The sequence below is a fragment of the Lepidochelys kempii genome, chromosome 6 (genome assembly GCF_965140265.1).
Source record: "Lepidochelys kempii isolate rLepKem1 chromosome 6, rLepKem1.hap2, whole genome shotgun sequence".
NCBI classification, from domain to species: Eukaryota; Metazoa; Chordata; order Testudines; family Cheloniidae; genus Lepidochelys; species Lepidochelys kempii.
The window spans coordinates 26,834,514-26,855,493 of NC_133261.1; the positions used below are offsets into that span (position 1 = coordinate 26,834,514).

The 20,980-nt window shown below is 48.0% G+C and overlaps 1 protein-coding gene across 1 annotated transcript; it reads left to right on the forward strand.

Moving 5' to 3' along the window:
* Positions 1-5,030: 5,030 nt before the first annotated feature.
* On the forward strand, positions 5,031-14,668 carry LOC140912589 (uncharacterized). Its single transcript, XM_073347233.1, has 5 exons — positions 5,031-5,117; positions 6,911-7,009; positions 9,938-10,027; positions 11,349-11,524; positions 11,777-14,668. The coding sequence occupies exons 2-5, from the start codon at positions 6,922-6,924 to the stop codon at positions 12,632-12,634; spliced, it is 1,212 nt and encodes a 403-aa protein (XP_073203334.1). The 5' UTR covers positions 5,031-5,117; positions 6,911-6,921; the 3' UTR covers positions 12,635-14,668.
* Positions 14,669-20,980: the final 6,312 nt, after the last annotated feature.

Consider the following 20,980-nt stretch of genomic DNA (forward strand, 5'->3'; position numbering starts at 1 on the left):
AATAAATTGGTTAGTCTCTAAGGTGCCACAAGTCCTCCTTTTCTTTTTGCGAATACAGACTAACACGGCTGCTACTCTGAAACCTGTCAATATGTGTAATGACCCAGCCACTCCCAGTTTCTATTCAAACCCAATTAATGGTATTTAGTTTGCATATTAATTCAAGCTCGGCAGTTTCTCGTTGGAGTCTGTTTTTGAAGCTTTTCTGTTGCAAAATTGCCACCCTTAAATCTTTTACTGAGTGGCCAGAGAGGTCGAAGTGTTCTCCTACCGGTTTTTGAATGTTATGATTCCTGATGTCAAATTTGTGTCCATTTATTCTTTTGCATAGAGACTGTCCGGTTTGGCCAATGTACATGGCAGAGGGGCATTGCTGGCACATGATGGCATATATCACATTGGTAGATGTGCAGGTGAATGAGCCCCTGATGGCGTGGCTTGAGAAGTGAGCCCAGGATTGGGAGTCAGGAACTCACATATTCTAATAACCTATGCCTGTGCAAAGTGGCTGTTCAGTGTCAACAAAGCAGCCTGCCATTCTGTCCTTTCTTTGCAGAGGTGTTAATTCGTACATAAAGTGCAAGGCAGTGGAGAACTGGGCCCTGGGAGTGTAGAGATAGTGTGTGTGTATGTAGAGGTTTTGTGAGAAACAAATCAAGGATTGTTATTCAATCACATGTGCATGCTAGAGTATTCCATTACTTACTATGAGTCACATATTTATTTTATTATTTTGGGTTAATTATGTGTATGGAATTACTTAGTACAAAGCCTGGGAAACAAGCAGGGAGAACTGGAGGTCCTGGCAAAGTCAGGGAATTATGATGTGATTGGAATAACAGGGACTTGGTGGCATAACTCGCATGACTGGAGTACTGTCATGGATGGGTATAAACTATTCAGGAAGGACAGGGAGGTCAGAAAAGGTGGGGGAGTTGCACTGTATGTAAGGGAGCAGTATGACTGCTCAGAGCTCAAGTATGAAACTGCAGAAAAACCTGAGAGTCTCTGGATTAAGTTTAGAAGCCTGAGCAACAAGGGTGATGTTGTGGTGGAAGTCTGCTATAGACCACCGGACCAGGGGGATGAGGTGGACGAGGCTTTCTTCCGGCAACTCGCAGAAGCTACTAGATCGCATGCCCTGGTTCTCATGGGCGACTTTAATCATCCTGATATCTGCTGGGAGAGCAATACAGCAGTGCACAGACAATCCAGGAAGTTTTTGGAAATGGTAGGGGACAATTTCCTGGTGCAAGTGCTGGAGGAACCAACTAGGGGCGGAGCTCTTCTTGACCTGCTGCTCACAAACCGGGAAGAACTAGTAGGGGAAGCAAAAGTGGATGGGAACCTGGGAGGCAGTGACCATGAGATGGTCGAGTTCAGGATCCTGACACAAGGAAGAAAGGAAAGCAGCAGAATACAGACCCTGGACTTCAGAAAAGCAGACTTTGACTCCCTCAGGGAACTAATGGGCAAGATCCCCTGGGAGAATAACATGAGGGGGAAAGGAGTCCAGGAGAGCTGGCTGTATTTTAAAGAATCCTTATTGAGGTTACAGGGACAAACCATCCCTATGTGTAGAAAGAAGAGTAAATACGGCAGGTGACCAGCTTGGCTTAACAGTGAAATCCTTGCTGATCTTAAACAAAAAAAAGAGGCTTACAAGAAGTGGAAGATTGGACAAATGACCAGGGATGAGTATATAAATGTTGCTCAGGCATGTAGGAATGGAATCAGAAAGGCTAAATCACACCTGGAGTTGCAGCTAGCGAGGGATGTTAAAAGTAACAAGAAGGGTTTCTTCAGGTATGTTGGCAATAAGAAGAAAGCCAAGGAAAGTGTGGACCCCTTACTGAATGAGGGAGGCAACCTAGTGACAGAGGATGTGGAAAAAGCTAATGTACTCAATGCTTTTTTTACCTTTGTCTTCATGAACAAGGTCGGCTCCCAGACTACTGCACTGGGCAGCACCAAATGGGGAGGAGGTGGCCAGCACTCTGTGAAGGTAGAAGTGGTTCGGGACTATTTAGAAAAACTGGATGTGCACAAGTCCATGGGGCTGGATGCGTTGCATCCGAGAGTGCTAAAGGAATTGGCGGATGTGATTGCAGAGCCATTGGCCATTATCTTTGAAAACTCATGGCGATCGGGGGAAGTCCCGGAAGATTGGAAAAATGCTAACGTAGTGCCCATCTTTTAAAAAGGGAAGAAGGATGATCCTGGGAACTACAGGCCGGTCAGCCTCACCTCAGTCCCCGGAAAAATCATGGAGCATGTCCTCAAGGAATCAATTCTGAAGCACTTAGACGAGAGGAAAGTGATCAGGAACAGTCAGCATGGATTCACCAAGGGAAAGTCATGCCTGACTAATCTAATTGCCTTCTATGATGAGATAACTGGTTCTGTGGATAAAGGGAAAGCAGTGGACATGTTATTCCTTGACTTTAGCAAAGCTTTTGACACGATCTCCCACAGTATTCTTGTCAGCGAGTTAAAGAAGTATGGGCTGGATGGATACATTACAAGGTGGGTAGAAAGTTGGCTAGATTGTCGGGCTCAACGGGTAGTGATCAATGGCTCCATCTCTAGTTGGCAGCTGGTATCTAGCAGAGTGCCCCAAGGGTTGGTCCTGGGGCCGGTTTTGTTCAATATCTTCATTAATGATCTGGAGGATGGTGTGGATTGCACCCTCAACAAGTTTGCGGATGACACTAAACTGGGAGGAGTGGTAGATATGCTGGAGGGTAGGGATAGGATACAGAGGGACCTAGATAAATTGGAGGATTGGGCCAAAAGAAATCTGATGAGGTTCAACAAAGACAAGTGCAGACTCTCGCACTTAGGACGGAAGAATCCAATGCACCGCTACAGACTAGGGACCGAATGGCTAGGCAGCAGTTCTGCAGAAAAGGACCTAGGGGTTACAGTGGACGAGACGCTGATTATGAGTCAACAGTGTGCCGTTGTTGCCAAGAAGGCCAATGGCATTTTGGGGTGTATAAGTAGGGGCATAGCGAGCAGATCGAGGGACGTGATCGTTCCCCTCTATTTGACATTGGTGAAGCCTCATCTGGAGTACTGTGTCCAGTTTTGGGCCCCACGCTACAAGAAGGATGTGAAGAAATTGGAGAGAGTCCAGCAAAGGGCAACAAAAATGATTAGGGGACTGGAACACATGACTTATGAGGAGAGGCTGAGGGAACTGGGATTGTTTAGTCTACGGAAGAGAAGAATGAGGGGGGATTTGATAGCTGCTTTCAACTCCTGAAAGGTGGACCCAAAGAGGATGGATCTAGACTATTCTCAGTGATAGCAGATGACAGGACAAGGAGTAATGGTCTCAAGTTGCAGTGTGGGAGGTTTAGATTGGATATTAGGAAAAACTTTTTCACTAGGAGGGTGGTGAAACACTGGAATGGGTTACCTAGGGAGGTGGTAGAATCCCTTTCCTTAGAAGTTTTTAAGGTCAGGCTTGACAAAGCCCTGGCTGGGATGATTTAGTTGGGATTGGTCCTGCTCTGGGCAGGGGGTTGGACTAGATGGCCTCCAGAGGTCCCTTCCAACTCTGTTATTCTATGATTCTATGATTAAGTGAGCCCAGGATTGGGAGTCAGGAACTCACATGTTCTAATAACCTATGCCTGTGCAAAGTGGCTGTTAAGTGTCACCAAAGCAGCCTGCCATTCTGTCCTTTCTTTGCAGAGGTGTTAATTCGTACATAAAGTGCAAGGCAGTGGAGAACTGGGCCCTGGGAGTGTAGAGATAGTGTGTGTGTATGTAGAGGTTTTGTGAGAAACAAATCAAGGATTGTTATTCAATCACATGTGCATGCTAGAGTATTCCACTACTTACTATGAGTCACATATTTATTTTATTATTTTGGGTTAATTATGTGTATGGAATTACTTACTACGGGTAGAAGAATGAAATTAATAAAGTGTACAGGTAAATTGATATAACATGTGGGAACCCTGGGCAACAGGGTCTGATATGCTGTTGCCAACTCCCCTGATTTTTATCACAAGTCTTGTGATATTTCCTGTTTTTTTTAAACCCCAACACCTGGTGCTGAGAATCTCAGCTTTGTTTCAAATTTTTTTTTCTGGACTTCATGTTTGTGGAGGAAAGTCTTGACAGTGTGAATTGAATGTAACCTAGAGGCTGAGAAATCAGAAGAAAAAGAAAAAGAACCCAACATCTATTTATTTAAAATCTCATGATGTTTAAGCCAGTGGTTTTGGGGGGTCTGACTCATGTGTTCTGGAGGACTGGGGCTGGCAAAACTGCACTAGCAAAAGAGCAAACTTGTCTGCATCATAAATACTTATTAACCAACGTTGTGAATGCTAATGATTTTACGGTGACTTTCACAATGTTGGGCGGTTGTTGGGTTTTTTTTCTTTAAAGCCTCAGCTCCTGGATTTATGTGATTAAAAATAGGAATTACGTTTCTATCCCTGATGGTTGTAGAGAACATGAAACCTAATGGCTCATAAAACAGAAGGCAAACACCCACCCACCCACCTGATTTTCTTTTTAAACCTCATGATTTGAAGCCAACCTCGTGGACTGGCCTAGGGGAGCTGGCTCATGACTGTGTTGTATGGGCTTGGCAGGGCTGTGGTAGGAAGAGCTACCATGTGGTGAGGGGGGGCTAAAGCACTGGAGAGCACTGGCCAGCCTCTTCAATGAGGTTAGGGTGACCCCACCTTCCGATATTGCCATCCTGATAACAGGGACTTTGTCTTATATACGCAACTATACCCCCTCTCGCAGAGGGAAAAAACGAGTCCTGGTTGCTATTCGGTCACCCTATGAGTGACACTGCAACAGCTCCCAGGAGCAAAGTAGGACAGCGCAGGGCCAGGGGTGGGAAGGAAGGGGCCGCCCAGTGACCCAGCCCAGAGGGGACGAGCCCAAGTGAGGCAGTGTTAGGAGCCAGGGCAGGCTGGAGCAGGTGAGGGAGGAAGAGGGCCCCGCTTTGTTCCAAAGACTACATCTCCCAGCTGCCCCGGCACGGCCGCCCCTTCTCTCCGGGGAGCGTCCCTTGCACTTGCCTGCAGCCCAGGCTCTGCGCACCGCGGCAGGCTCAGCCCCCGGGATCCCCCTCCGCCCCGGTAAAACTTCTCCGGGGGAGTTCTTCAGAGTTGCTCTGAGCACCAGGGAGAACTTCCCGAAGCGGCTGAGGGTTGCTTGGGGAAACTCCCGTGGCTGGGCTGGCTACTGCCCGGGGAGTGGGGCTGGCGGGGGGCTGGGAATGTGTTCGGTGGGGTGAGGCTTTGGGGGCTGCCTGGGGCGGCTGTGATGGGGCTGAGCCAGCCTGGGCTGGAGTTGAGGGTTTTGTCTGCAGTGAGGGTGGGGGGTGGAGTGGTCCTGCCTGGCCTGGGCGGGGGGGGGTCTCTGCACTGTGGGGTGGGGAGGGAGGCACTGGGCTGGGAGCTGGGTGTGTCTTCTGTGCTGAAGCTGGGGGAGGGGAATGAAGGGGGTGTCTTTCCTCTGTACCTCTTTTCAGTCCTGCCTTTCTGCGGGGGATAGCAGCTCTCAGAGTAGGGTTCAGTTGCCTCATCCCTCCCTGCTGCCTTGGGCTCTTCCCCCCCCCTTCCCCCCAGCTGTGTTCTGGGGGCGCCTGTGGTCTTGCAGGTGTGAGTTCCGCTCAAAGGCAGGCACTGAATTCTGGGTTCTGTGAGTGTGTGTTTTCCTGGTGAAACGCACTCCCAGAAACCTGCTGGCTCCTGGTACCAACACTCCTCCATCGCAGGACTTGCTGCTCTTTACCTTTTCAAAATTTGAACCGGCACTAGGCTCCCAAAGCCCCAGGGCATTTTTGGCTTCTGATTTTGGCTTTTGTGTGTGTGTGTGTGTGTTAGTTTTGGATCAGTCTCTTAAAAGTTAAGAACTGCCACCTCCCTCTTTTCCCTTCCCTTATAACTTTCTGTTGGTCTCCTTTTGCTTTCGCATGATAGTAGACATTTTCCTTTTGGGGATTCTAGCGAGAGGGAAAAACTCTTTCTCTCTCCCAAAATCATCTGGGGGGATGAATGCTATAGGTGACAACTTTCAGAGTAGCAGCTGTGTTAGTCTGTATCTGCAAAAAGAAAAGGAGTACTTGTGGCACCTTAGAGACTAAAACATTTATTTGAGCATAAGCTTTCGTGAGCTACATGCATCCGATGAAGTGAGCTGTAGCTCACGAAAGCTTATGCTCAAATAAATTTGTTAGTCTCTAAGGTGTCACAAGTACTCCTTTTCTTTTTACAGATGACAACATTATAATAGATATGTGAGTTTTTTTTCACCCTTAAGGTTTTTCTTCTAATTTAATCTCCTAGATAAGTAACTAAACCAAGACCCATGCATCCTCCCCTCTTGCCTTCTGGTCCTTGGCTTTGGGTTACATTTAATGGGATGGATTGGGCCCAGTGATGAAACCTGTAACTAGCCTTGGACAACAATGTTGGTTCACCATTCTGACTAAATGCCAGATCCATGATTATGAAATGTTAGGGGAGATGCTGCTGCTGACTCCATTGTCCAAACCTGTGGTGAATGTTAAGTTATCTATGTATGTGCAGCTACTCAGATTTCGATTTCTTTCAAATGGGAAGCAGAGCTTTTCTCACCATGCAGAAGAAAAGGCGTCTCTAGTTTTAAAAGCTTGTATGTTTCAGATCTGAGCTCCAAATTTTGCAAACATCCTGAAATTTGAGGGTTGGCTGCATCTGGGATTTGATTCAGGCTCTCTATCTCCATTTTACATACACACTTAAGCGATCTTATCAGAAAAAGAGAACCAGTTGTGTGAATTGGCAGCCGCCCTCATTCTTCTGTCTCCCAGCAGGCCAGATCTCCCAATGTGAAAGGTGAGCAGTAGTGTGTTTAGGTTTTGATTTCTTGTTTTTCCCTGTTGCAGGCCTGAGGACAATGGAGTCAGTGGAGAAATGGCACAAGGATTTCATAGCCTTCAAGCTTCTGGACAAAAAATGTAACTCAAAGAGGAATGGGGTTACAGGTGAGTGAGAGAAGGGGAAATAGGATGTGGGCCCAGACTCGCCCAACAGGAGTCCCTGGAGGAAAGGGTGTAAGAACTGCAGCAACATCAATCTCAGTTAGTTTCAAATGCTGTAATGTATATTTCAAAGCCTGTAGTATCCCCTTCATGCCAGCACCTCCAAAGAAGGGTTGTGGCCTAATGGTTAGGGTGGGACATGGAAATCAGAACTCCTAGGTTCTAGTCCCAGTTCTGGTAATTACTCAAGTGAATGCCCAAAGTCATACCCTAATGACTCTATGCCTCAACTTCCCCATCTGCAAAATGGCAGATACTGACTACCTCACAAGGGTATTGGGAGGCTAAACCAGCCTTTGGGAGGTGCTCTTGCCATCTACAGTCCTTACACAAATGATATGATAAAAGCTTTTGTCATAAATATAAAGGGAAGGGTAAACCCCTTTGAAATCCCTCCTGGCCAGGGGAAAGCTCCTCTCACCTGTAAAGGGTTAAGAAGCTAAAGGTAACCTCGCTGGCACCTGACCAAAATGACCAATGAGGAGACAAGATACTTTCAAAAGCTGGGAGGAGGGAGAGAAACAAAGGGTCTGTGTCTGTCTGTAGTCGTCTTGGCCGGGGACAGAACAGGAATGGAGTCTTAGAACTTTTAGTAAGTAATCTAGCTAGGTATGTGTTAGATTATGATTTCTTTAAATGGCTGAGAAAAGAATTGTGCTGAATAGAATAACTATTTCTGTCTGTGTATCTTTTTTGTAACTTAAGGTTTTGCCTAGAGGGGTTCTCTATGTTTTTGAATCTAATTACCCTGTAAGATATCTACCATCCTGATTTTACAGGGGGGATTTCTTTATTTCTATTTACTTCTATTTTTTATTAAAAGTCTTCTTGTAAAACACTGAATGCTTTTTCATTGTTCTCAGATCCAAGGGTTTGGGTCTGTGGTCACCTATGCAAATTGGTGAGGCTTTTTATCCAACATTTCCCAGGAAAGGGGGGGTGCAAGTGTTGGGAGGATTGTTCATTGTTCTTAAGATCCAAGGGTCTGGATCTGTAGTCACCTAGGCAAATTGGTGAGGCTTTTTACCAAACCTTGTCCAGGAAGTGGGGTGCAAGGTTTTGGGAAGTATTTTGGGGGGGAAGGACGCGTCCAAACAGCTCTTCCCCAGTAACCAGTATTAGTTTGGTGGTGGTAGCGGCCAGTCCAAGGTGTAATATTTTGTACCTTGGGGAAGTTTTGACCTAAGCTGGTAAAGATAAGCTTAGGAGGTTTTTCATGCAGGTCCCCACATCTGTACCCTAGAGTTCAGAGTGGGGGGGGAACCGTGACAGCTTTTAAGCCAAAAAATTCAAATTAGGGAGCCTAAAGTGAGGCCCCCCCTAAAGCCAAGCATATGGCCACTGGCACCAGTTTAACTAAAGGTGTGTTTCAAAACCAACTTAGTTAAACTGCTGCAAACCCCTGTGTGGACACTCTTATTTTAGTTTAAGGTAAACTGAAATAAACTTGTAGTCTCTTAGGAACAAAGTTATGTGGAACTGAAATAAGGCTCCTGTTCTGCAAATTCTTAAGCATGTGCTTAACTTTAAGTCCTTGAAGTCAACAGGGCTTGACTATAGTGAAGTGTACCACATACATAAGTATTTGCAGAATCCTGGCCCAAGCATGCCCACGTATGGGGTTTGCACCAATTAAGCTAAACTAGCATAAGTTTGTGTGTAGACAAGGCCTTGTCTATTCGATTTATAAGAGGTGCTGAGTACTCACTGCTCTCGCTGAAGCCAGCAAGAACTGCAAGTGCTCAGTGCCTATGAAAATTAGGTCATTTTTATGCAGATGCCTCTGTTTGGCTTTAGAGCCCTTGCTTCTGGCTCCCCAATTAGAATGTTTTGGCCTTTGTGTTACAACAGCACTGCTCAGGGAGCTTTGTGAAGTTCAGATGTAGATAGGAATATTGCTTATGTCTACAAAGCCCAGAAGTAAATACACTAAGGGCTCTATCCTGTATTCTTTAAGCAGCTATACAGAGAACTCAGGATCCAGCCTGATGGGGAAAATTCTCCTCTCTGACATGGATGATATTACTTGGTGTCAGTTCCACTCATGTACAGCATGTGATCGCAGTGGGGGGATTTGCCTGTGCAGAGGTAGCAGACTGCCAATGCTTGATACAGCTGTGTGGGAGTGAGGAGAGAGCTCTTCTCTAAGGCTGCCCATCACTTGCCATACTTGGGTGCAACAGGATAACACTTCATGGCTGATGGATGGTGATTAGCTGCTGTTTTGAGGCACCATAATGCTAGAGACAAGGGGATCTCTCATGGATGGAGTGGAAGCGGAAATGTCACACATGCCAGCCTCAGGAGAGGTGTGAAATTGTCTGTGTTGTCCAGTTCTGAAGTTAGCTGGAAACTGGCGACAGCTTAAATGTGTGCTTTAGGGAGGGACTCTGTAATAGGCATGTTATCCCGGGGAAGTTGGTTTTAGGACATTGTGGAGTGAATTCAGTACAAACTTGATTATTTTAAGATCTCTGGCATGGGAGGTGGGTGGGTTTCAGCTAACTGAAGAATTGGCCCAATGATCTCTGTTGCCTGCACTGCACCTTCTAAGCCCTGATCAGAGTGGAAGCAGGTTGCCAGGCCATTGGTACTTGGAAGCATCTGCACTCTGGATTTGTCGTTTGTACAGCACAACGAGGAGTTGCTGGCCAGCAGAACGTTACCCTGTATATGTGGCATAGCCGAGGCTGTACTGTATCTGTTTAGATGGCGCTTAGTCATAGGCCGTGGCAGGATGCTTGTGAGCAGTTGCTGTCTGTCCTGTGGATCTATACTTAGAAATACTCCAAATAAAGTGGGGTTTTGCCCTGATACATCGGGTCACTCACTATGCCCTTGCTAATGTGCATGTCCCTCTCAATTTTCCAGGCTTGATTGTAAAGCACCTTGAGAAAACCTTTAAGATGCCCAGCTCCTTGCAGATCTCCTCCTCGGTGGCTCTCTCCCAGCACTGCACAGGTGGGTGTAGGTTTATGAGCTGTTCCAAGTGGCTGCCTATGTTTAAACCTGGCTTTTACACAGCCTCTGAGGAAACATGGAGAGCAGCAAAACAAATATTGAGGAGCAACTGGTTAGCAGGGAAGTGACTGGCCTTGGGGTTTTGTGTGGAGTGCAGCTAGGCTCTTGCTCCCTTCTTAAAGATGTATAGAGGGTTTCCAGACAAATAGCCCTGCTGTTATTTCTTAGTGGCTTAATGTCCCCAGAAAGCTTTGTCAGTGGTTCGGGGGTAGAAGGCAGGAATGGGCTTTAAAATGTTAATCATTTAAGCCTAGTGGGATCTAAATCTGTGCACTCTGCATGTTCTGCTCAGATGCTTGCCTCTTTAGATTGTAAGCTCTTTGGGGCAGAGACTGCCTCTGAGACACACACACACACTTGGTAGTCTCAGTTTGAGCACAGATTGGTGAATTCATGGTCAGTGCTTCTTAAAGTCCATGGTCGTGGATTGTAAAAGCTAATTGTTAACCTGTTGGAGAGAGGTTTTTAGGAGTGCTTTCTGCTGAACGCTATAGTTGAAGAGTATGTGTAATTATATCTTAGCTTCTTAGTATGGCAAGTTCTGAGCACAGGGCTGGGTGCTAGAAACATATGGCTTCTAGTCCTGGCTCTGATTAGAACATCTGGTAGGTGGGAGGCTGACATTCAGAGGGTTCTGTTACTCAAGTTCCACACACCCTACTCCCAAACCAGCTGTGCATGAGCATAATTAGAGAGAGCTACATGCAGTCGGGTGGATTGGGGCTTCTCTCCCTCCTGTAGCCCTATCCTCCCTTCATTCCCTCTGCTCTCTCTGTGCTCTACCTGTGGGGGAGAGTGAAACTGACCTGTCAGCTTCATTTGTTGCTGCTTCCATGTGGAGTGCAGCATTTGGTGCTAATCTGCACAGTAAAGCTCCTAAGCGCTATCCTCTATGTAAATAAGGGTTGTCAGGAGCCATTGGGTCTGTAATGAAATGCTCCGGAAACAAATGGACTCCTAGCTCAATATTTCATTGTTTCGCCTTCCAAAAAGTGGGAAAACCGCAAGCACACTGACAAATGGGCTGAAAGGTTTCACTGTAGCTTCTGAGTCCCTCTGAATCTGCAGCTAAAATGCTCGTCCCATAATTGGTTCAAGCTCTTCTCTCAATGAATCACAATATTCCTGCCGCAACAGCAGAACATTAAAGGGAGTGTTGAGGAAAGGCTTATTAAGATGCACAGAGCCCTGTCTCTCAACAAGGCAGATCTTTGTAATGAAAGCACTTTCTGTGCATGGGTGGCTTTTTCTATCCCTGCAGGCTCCTGTCCAAACTTGATGATGAATAGGAACGAAGCGCTCAATCGAAGGCCTGACAATGTGTCCCCTGCACCCCAGCTGCCCACCAGGAAACATCGAACGCTCTGCTTTTCGCTCTCGTCGGATGGGGATGGCCACTCTGATGTCCCGGGGTGGCGGAGGAGTCTGCAGGCTCAGGTGAGGAGTGATTTGGGTGTGGTTGTGGCATGTGCTCTGTCTGATACAAGGGTAACTGGCTAGTTAGATGTCTGGGCATAGACATTTTTGAGGTTTTTAAGGCCTCTAGTGTAATCTGCTCCTGTGGCAGTTTGATATCTTGGCTGCTTGGCTGGGCCTACTGCCACCTCTGGCCCCTCTGCTGCTCCAGCTGCCCATGAAGGTCTGAGAGAACAGGGTGCCAGTAGTCTAACCAGTCTCTTTGTCTTGCAGATGGAGCAGGCTCACAGTGGAGGAACAGCCAGCAGCACAGGGTCTCTGGAGCGGGCGTCCCTTTTCTGTGCCTCTAGATCCAATTCTTCCTCTAGTTCTACCCTATCCAGTCCCGTGGGTCCACTCACCAAAGCCAAATCCTCCAGCCGGTTCTCCCTGTTCTCTCCACCATTTTGGAACAGCAGTGCCGAGCTGGATTCCAACCCTCAGTCCTACTCCAGCTCCAAGAAGTCCCGCAACTACAGCCAGAGGGGGGGTGCAAAGCCTGAGGAACCCAGCGACCCAAAGCCAGGAGGACCGGAATACTTTAACTTCTCGGAGCCGGTCATCGCCAGGGTGATGGACTGCATCTACCTGGGGAACCTCAATGCGGCCTACTGCGGGAGGGTGCTGTGCAGGAACAACATCGACAGCATCATCGACATGAGCAGCCTGCCCAGCAACTGCAGCCTGAGTGTCATTCCATGCACATGCAGCCGAGGAGGGCTCCGGCACAGCTGGTCCCGCCTCAAGGTGGACATCCAGGGCCCCCTGAATGGGGAATGTCCTGCCCTGAGGGAGCCTTGCTTCTGGGACATCAATGAGTGCATTGAAGCCTCTCTGGAGAAAAGGAAGCGGGTTCTCATCCACTGCCTAGATGGCTATTCCCTGGCCCCTACCTGTGTCATCCAATACCTGATGGTGAAACTCAACATGAGGCTGATGGCAGCTTATGAGTTTGTGAGGGCCAGGTACCCGCTGAACATCCATGAGTGCCATCGGGATATGCTGGTGGGCCTGGAGAGATCCCTGCAGCCTGGAGATGTGGACATGGAGCGCTTGAAGCATTCCATGTCCCGGAAGGTAGCATGGACTTAAAAGGACAATGCGGCCAGGGACAGAGTGCTGTAACTGCTTGGTACTAGCCTTGAAGTGGAAGCCGAGGCAGCCACACACAAAAATAGCCTTCATCTCCCTTAACCTGGTGACTGTAGCTGTTCCATATGGAAAGAGGACAATGCTGGCGCATGCTCTAGAAGCTGTGGCTAGTGCTGCAAGGCAGGTGGCTAACCTGGGCAGTCGCTGCAGTGGCCATAGTGCAGCAGAAATGGAGTGTGGGAAGGTCTCTCAATCAGTGTAACACGTCACAGGTCACTCTGGACAAGGATTACTGGGAGGGAACCTCAAGGCACGCCAAGGTGTGTGTCGGCAAGGTCCTGAGTTGACTCTCTGTAAAGCAGGGATAGGTAAGACATAGGTTTGTTCAGTGATTCTGGACACGCGTTTCTAATGACTACTCTCCCTACTGGGTATCATAGCTAGGTTCTTATGGAATGCACTGGCTAGAGCCAATTCTCTCAACTGTGTTAGGGGTTGGGGGGAAGGGTTGTGATTTGGGTAAAGAGGACATGTTAACACCTGAAAACAGTTCTGGCACCAGAGCACCCTTTGGAACTGGAGATAAACAGACCTTGATTCAGTTATGAAGGACATTAAACTAGTGTCTTCTGGTGCCACACTGGATTTATTATGTGACACACATGGAGAGCCTGTAGTGTGCAAAGTGCTTTCAAGTAGAAGATACAGCCCCTGTGCCCCAAGAGCTTACAGTCTAATAATAGAAAAGATGAGAGGATGTGGGAGGTGAGAATAAAGGTGAGGGAGGGAGGACAAGGGTTACAGCAATGGCAGTGGGTGATTGGTTAATTGTATGCCAGTCGGCCTAGTCTCCCACCATCTCCTAGCAACATCTGCGGGTGGATTCCTGAGAGCCCAGGACAACAGTGCAGTAATCAAATCTCTGGATTATTGGGCAGATCCTCTGTGGTGTGCCCAGGTCTTGTCTAAACTTCAGACAGGAGGAACCTGGGCTGAGCTGTTCCTGGAGCCCCAGTCACATTCTTCATTCTGGGGGTGTTGTACCAGTTCACCAGCTCTATGGAAACTCCATCTCTTCCTGAAGTTTCATATGTCTGCTCCTGGTCAGGATGGCTTTCATGTCCTCTAGCAGCAGGTGGCTTCTCTTCTAACTCGGAGCAAAGCTCCTCTCTGAAGAATCTGATCAGAGTTTCCTTACATTTTTACTAAGTTTCTGCATGGATCTTCTCTTCCTTCAGTCTCTAGCTAAGTATTGCTCTTCTTCAGTCAGAAACTGGTGCCCTTTCTCACACTTGAACATCATCACTCTCTGACTGGCTCTTTGATTTTCCTGGCACTTGTTGGGTTTCCTCCTTGCCTTGGCTTCCAGTTTGAGCCTCTCTGATTATTTGTACCGAACACAAGGAGCTTGCTGGAGTTCCACCTTGCACTTCTGGGCTGCCTGCTCGAAGGGAAACCTCCCAGAGACCTGTGACCTCTGATCTCACCCAAGGTTATGAAGGAGGTAGCCTGGTGGCTTTATCATACTAACCCATTGGCTAATCTAAACCTTTCACTTAATAGGGCTGTTTGATCCCCCTGTGATTCAAAAATACTACACTACTTTATTAAAATAACAAAGTGACGGGACCATCAGGTTCTCAGTTCTCCTTAACCTTTCAGGCCAACATTTGAAGGTGTAAAGCAGTAACAAAACTCTTAAATAAAAGTCAATACCTGTCTTGCCTATGTGGACTCTGATGCTCCTCTTTCAGCTTGGCCAACATACAAGGCACTCTTGAACTCTGGGAACGGTGTGGAGCAAGCTTAGGACTCTTGTGTATTGCAGTGGGTTTAGGAATTGTCTGGGTGCTGTGGAAGTGAGTTGGGTAACTCACCAGTTCTGGGCATCACTCCTAGTGCCAAGCAACAATATGTAGGGCTTGTGGGCAATTTGTTGCTGAACTGTATATTTTGTGTGCTGCAAGAATGTTGTTTCGTTGAAGAGCTTGCAGTAGAGTCCTTGGAGACAATAATAAAGACTTGTTTAACTTTGGGAAATGTGGCTTGCCTTGCTGGTGATAGTAAGATCAGAAGCAATGCTGTTAACCTGTTTTGCTAAAGGGCTGCCTTAGCCCAATGGGGGAAACCACCTATTTAGAAATGCTACTGTTCTCTCTTTGTTTTTCATTCCTAAGGAAGAATCTCTGAAAAACAGCCTCTTGCAGAGGAATTGAAGCAGCAGGAGCAGATATTCCTCCCAGGAAGTTGTGGGTGCATCTACACTACAGAGGCTATCCCATCATTGCTAGGGTCCTACCAAATTCACGGTCCATTTGGGTCAATTTCACGGTCATAGAATTTTAAAAATAGTCAATTTAATGATTTCAGCCATTTAAATCTGAAATTTCACGGTGTTGTAACCGTGGGGGTCCCTACCCAAAAGGGTTTTTTGCGGGGGTTGCAAAGTTATTGTAGGGAAGTGACGGGATTGCCACCTTTACTTCTGCACTGCTGGTGGTGGTGATGCTGCCTGCAGAGCTGGGCAGCCGGAAAGCGGCAGCTGCTGGCCAGCAGTCCAGCTCTGCAGGCAGCGCCGCCGCCAGCTGCAACGCAGAAGTAAGGACGGCCTGGTATGGTATGGTATTGTCACCCTTACTTCTGGGCTGCTGCCTGCAGAGCTGGGCACCCGGCCAGCTCTAAAGGCAGTGCAGAAGTAAGGGTGGCAAAACCACAACCCCCTTACAATACCCGCCCCTCCCCCTTTTGGGTGACTCTTTTGGGTTGGGACCCCCAACTTTTGAGAATCGCTGGTCTCCCTCGTGAAATCTGTACGGTATAGGGTAAAAGTACACAAAAGACCAGATTCCACGGTCCATGACACGTTTTACACAGCCATGAATTTGGTAAGGCCTTAATCGTTGCTGGCTTGGCTTGGCTATGCCAGTATAGCCCCCTCGTATAGACGCAGCCCACAGCGTCAGAAGTTTTTCTGTCAAGGTGGGAACACCAACTCCCCAAATGAAGTTAGCTATACTGACAGAAAGGCTTCTGTCGACATAGCTGTGTCTACAGCGGGGGTTCTGTCAGCGTGGCGATGTCGCTCAGAGAGATGTTTTTTCACACCCCTGCCTGATGTCGCTATGCAGATATAAGTTTTCAGTGTCGACCAGAGGTGGGCAAACTACGGCCCGTGGGCCAGCCCCCGGCCCCTCCCCTGCAGCCTCAGCTCGCCGTGCTGCCAGCGCTCTGGGCAGCGAGGCTGCGAGCTCCTGCCAGGCAGCCTGGCTGCAGGGTGTAGTGTATTAAATTGATCCCCGTAGGAATGTGCCACATACGGTGTACTACTTACGGCTGCCAGTCCTGGTGCTCTGAGCGGCATGTTAAGGGGGCGGGGGGTTGGTTAAGGGGCAGAGGGTCCCGGGGGGGCAGTCAGGGACAGGGAGTGGTTGGATAGGCATGGGAGTCCCGGGGGGGGGGGGGCTGTCTAGGGCGAGGGTGTGGATAGGGGTCGGGGCAGTCAGGGGACAGGGATCAGGGGGGTTGGATAGGGGGTGGGGTCCCAGGGGGGGCAGTTAGGGGCAGGGGGTCTCGGGAGGGGACAGTCAGGGGACAAGGAACAGGGGAAGTTGGAGGGGTTGGGGGTTCTGAGGGGGACAGTCGGGGACGGGAAGTGGGAGGGGGCGGATGGGGGCAGGGGCCAGGCTGTTTGGGGAGGCACCGCCTTCCCTACGTGGGTGTAGTGTATTTTAATACACTATACCTGGCCCTCTATACAGTTTCGGAACCCCGCTGTGGCCCTCAGGCCAAAAAGTTTGCCCACCCTTGGTGTAGACCAAGTCTCAGTCTCTCTCTCTCTCTGCTGGCAATATTACACTCCTCGGTAGTAGCCACTTCTGTCATGTAGACCTTATCTACAGTCCAATTTTTTGTCACTTTTCCCAGTCACGTTGCCACCAGTTCATCTCCACGGCTGGTAGCCACTAACGTAGGCAGGATGCTGGTAGCTATAAGCGTCATAAACTCCACCTTCGCTAGGCCCATTCTGAGCATGAAGTAAAATGCTGGTGGTCTGTCTAAACTAGTGCTCCCATCGTCGCTACCATTGCTGGAGCTGCGGCAATGAGGAAACTTGATGAAAAGAAGTCAGTGTAGACCGAACCAAAGGGGAAGACTAGTGTATAGCTCTGATCCCATGAGGAAGGGTGATCTACGGGGTATAGTACTAGCCTTAGACTTGAAAGACCTGGGTTTGATTCCCCGCCCTGCTTGTCAAGACTTCAGATTACTTAGTTTCACTGTGCCTCAGTTCCTTATCTGTAAGAGGGGGATAATAGTACGTCCCTGCTCACAGGAGTGTTGAAGATAAACATGCTGGTAACAGGGACCAGATAACTACTTCGGGTCCTGCTCCCGTGGAAGATAATGTCAAAACTCCCACAGACATCACTGGAAGTAGGATTGGGCTGGGTGGAATAAGATAAGCCGGAATAAGATAATAGCATCAGCAATAGCTACTGTCATTTCCTGACAAATGGCCTTAGTAACAACATCAGGGCAGAGAAATAAGTCTATAAGGAAACTGGCTTGCAGAGAGGCCACAGTTTCCTAGGACAAGTCCAGCAGCTTCTCCGTTATCAAACCGCATGTAAAAATAAGCATGAAAGTCAATGGGATGTGTGCTCCTAATTTAGGCTGGTGCTTGTCAACATCCCACCTTCAACAACATGTGGACTCTTGCAAGGCTGGCTGTTTCCTACCGCAGGGCCTACCTGAGCAGTGCGAGCTGCAGCAGCTATTTGAGGAGTGCCCCAATTATTGTTAGGCCTCAGAAAGGTGCGTTACCCCCAGTGTCCAATTTGGCTGTTAAACCAAACCTCACAATCTTCTCTCTCGGCTCCTGTGAAGGACCAGTCCCAGGGGAAGGAAATGAGGAGGTGGGGGGCGGGGCGGGGCTGGGAGGAGAAAAAGGAAGTGAATCTCTGCTATGCTGCTGTTCTACCAGCAGATGGCAAAAAGGAGGCACCTTCCCAACCACGATACATGCACTGTAAAAGCCAAGTTTGTCTTCACATCTTTTTTCATGTGTTCACTGGAGGGGAGTTCCATTTGCATGAAGTTTTAGTGTGATTGCTTTAAAAAGGGAAACTTGACTTGCAGTACTATTCAGCAATTGAGTTGTGCTTCTGTGTAGCAGAGAAGCTCTGAGAGCAGGGGCTATCTTTGTGACTTATCTGCACAGAGTCTAGTTTACATGGGGCCCTTGATCTTCCTAGGTACTACCCTAATAGAAATAATAGCGCAAAGGAAAAGATTCCCCTCCCCCACAAAGAAAGAACTTCCTAGCCAAGGTTATGAAAACAGGGATGTAATTTTACACACGTGCTTGCTCATGGAATGAGAGAGGCAGTACCAATAACACATCATAGTGTACTTGTGGCACCTTAGAGACTAACCAATTTATTTGAGCATAAGCTTTCGTGAGCTACAGCTCACTTCATCGGATGCATGCAGTGGAAAGTATAAAAGATCTTTTTATACACACAAAGCATGAAAAAATGGGTGTTTACCCCTACAAAAGGTTTTCTCTCCCCCCACCCCACTCTCCTGCTGCTAATAGCTTGGTAATAGTACGCATCAGACGAAGTGGGCTGTAGCTCACGAAAGCTCATGCTCAAATAAATTGGTTAGTCTCTAAGGTGCCACAAGTACTCCTTTTCTTTTTGCGAATACAGACTAACACGGCTGTTACTCTGAAACCTGACATCATAGTGTGCATCTCCTTCCCCCCCATCAGCAAGAGGCTTCTGATGAGCTAAAAATCTTTCTATGTATTTCCAAGAGCCACAAGGTGGATTACAGCCATGGGGTCAGATCCTCAGGTGATGTAAATTGGCATAGGTCCATTGACCAGCGGCGCTGCACTGGTTTACAACTGCTGATGGTCTAGTCCCTGATGTTACAGGATGGTTCCTTCTCACCTCTATCCCACAAAAGGGTTGCGGGGGGCGGCGCTGGTTGCCATTGAAAATTTCACTTCTTGCAAGGGGAAAAACTCATTTGCTGCTAAGGTGAGAAATTGGCCCTTCACACTCTGGGCTTTCTGTTTTTCTGCCATTGTGCAGGCAACAGCGTCTGTGGCTGCTCTGATGCTAGAAGGTAGCAGAACAGGAAGTCTGCAACAGCGAGCCTGCCGCTTGCTGCTAAAGACTTTTATTTATTTTAAAGATAATGCCAGAGCTGAATTTGTGTTGGCCTTGAAACACCAGTAGAGTTGGAGTGTGAGGGGGGAGCAGCATCAGGTAGAGCAGGTACGGGAATGGGAATCTAGGACCCTGATTTCTAATTCTTACTTTGTGACCGTGGGCATGTCACTTCACCTCTGTGCGTCTCCATTTCCTCATCTGTAACATGAAGACTGACACCAGTCTTCCTTTTCAATGTGCCTTGCGATTGATGGGTGAGGAGTGCTAAGGAGCAGAATGAAATCCTGACATTGTAGTTGGGAAGAATATTGCTATTTACTTCACCGGGGCTAGTATTCTAATGCCTCTCCTCCCACCCCTCTGTTTCCCACAGTGCAGTGGAGTTTTAACATGCTCACACCCTCCCTTGGGCTGCTGGAGGAAGAAACTGTATCCGTTTTGCTGCCTACAGCAGACTACCTGAAAAAAAGACAGTAACAGACCTGTCCATGTTGTGTTGCCAAAAGCATGATCGTTTCTTCCGTGGTGGAAATTTGGGCAGTAACCTATCCTGCCACTCTCCGTGTGTGGATAGGTGTGTGGGTGGGTTACTAAAGAGATCTGCAAGAGGTAGCTCTTTGGGGGCCTTTGAACAAACACACACACACACACACACCACCCCCATTGTGAACGTGGATGAATTCAGCCAGCCACAAGCATGCTACTGAGATGAGCCCTCAGAACTCCTAAACTACCTTTATTTTCTTCGGTACACATTGGGATTATTCATTTTCTAAAACTGTAAAGCATGGGTTTTATTTAACCCCCTCTTTGGTTTGCTTTTTAAAAATGTTTCTCATTGTGTTGAAGCATCATGTGCAGAAGGGACGGAGGGCCTGTCCGTTTGGATCATGTGACATTTGAAGTTGAAATGAACTTATGATCACATTGTGTGTTTGGGGACCATTGTTTCACAAGCTACAATTGCAGGGGGCTGGGAAGGGGAGATGGTGGTAGGGAGTGAAGGCTTCTTAGGCCATATCTACTCGATAAACTATTGCCAACCCCTCAAGGCCACAACGGCTGCTGATAAAACCCACAGGGGTGCCATTGTCAGTACGGTCACAATGGAAAGTGAAGGTTCAGGTTCAGAACTTCCTTCCCTTGCTCCCCTAAAGTTTTAAACAAGACCCGCTTATTGCCACTTCTGCTTCAGAGTGCTTGTGCATGGCGCCACTCACTGGGCCAGCCGTGGTGAGTGTGGCCTGCCGGGGTGAGGGAAATGAGGAAGGAATTACTCTGTTGCATGTAAGTAGATGTTGGCGTATAGGGCAGTGGCAATGAATACTAGCCCTGGTTTCCACAGGGCGTGGTGATTTTATCTGATATCTCACTCCTATGGGTAATAAAGGCACAGAGAAAACAGTTGCTTTCTGGAGTTCCAAAGCCAGCTGGGTCTGTACACTGCTACCCGTGTACTGCAATGGTGCCTGCCGAAGTTATCACCAACTGGTGTGGGAAAGTGTCCCACCACGGAGGAAGAAATAAGGCAGCCGTCTCTAGAAGCCTTCGGGAGGGGATTGCAGAATACCTGCATGAAAGCTATATTAAGATCTCTCAGGAAGATTCAAGGGACATCCCTATGTATGTAAACAAATTGCTCCGCATGGTCCCCCATGCCTACCTCTACAGGGGAATGTAAAGCAGATAACTACCTCTCTCTGCTGTACCGCTACCTCTTCTAGTCTGAATGAAAAGTAATGTAAAGTCTAAAATCTAAAAGTAAAGTAATGAAAAGCTGATAGCTGTGTCCTGTTAAGTGGGGGGTATCGTCAGTACATCCTTGTAATGGGGAATAAATTTACACACTTATCTGAGGTTCCTATCCCTGCAATGGGTTTATCTGTGCTTGACTGCCTGGACTGCGGTAGAGCCTCAAAACAGGTGCAGGCTCATGGCATAGGTGGAACCCCCCAGTTGCTGGTCCCCCATCCTCCTTTTTCCTCCTGCTCATCCTCACTGTTCATAGCAGGAGCCTGTGACTTGGGCTCCTCAGAGGTCTCCACAGTGGTGTGTGGGGCTGTGGTGGGTCTCCGCCAAGGATGGCGAGCAGCTCTTTGTTAAAGTGTCCGGTCTGCGGCTTAGCACTGGGTTGATTGTTGGCCTTCCTGACCTTCCTGGT

What these genes read in the sequence shown, in the direction of transcription:
- LOC140912589 (XM_073347233.1), top strand. Translation starts at nt 6,922, where the DNA reads ATGGAGTCAGTGGAGAAATGGCACAAGGATTTCATAGCCTTCAAGCTT. An exon ending in AAAGAGGAATGGGGTTACAG is followed by an intron (nt 7,010 to 9,937) that starts GTGAGTGAGAGA and finishes TCAATTTTCCAG; the next exon opens with GCTTGATTGTAAAGCACCTT. An exon ending in TCTCTCCCAGCACTGCACAG is followed by an intron (nt 10,028 to 11,348) that starts GTGGGTGTAGGT and finishes CTATCCCTGCAG; the next exon opens with GCTCCTGTCCAAACTTGATG.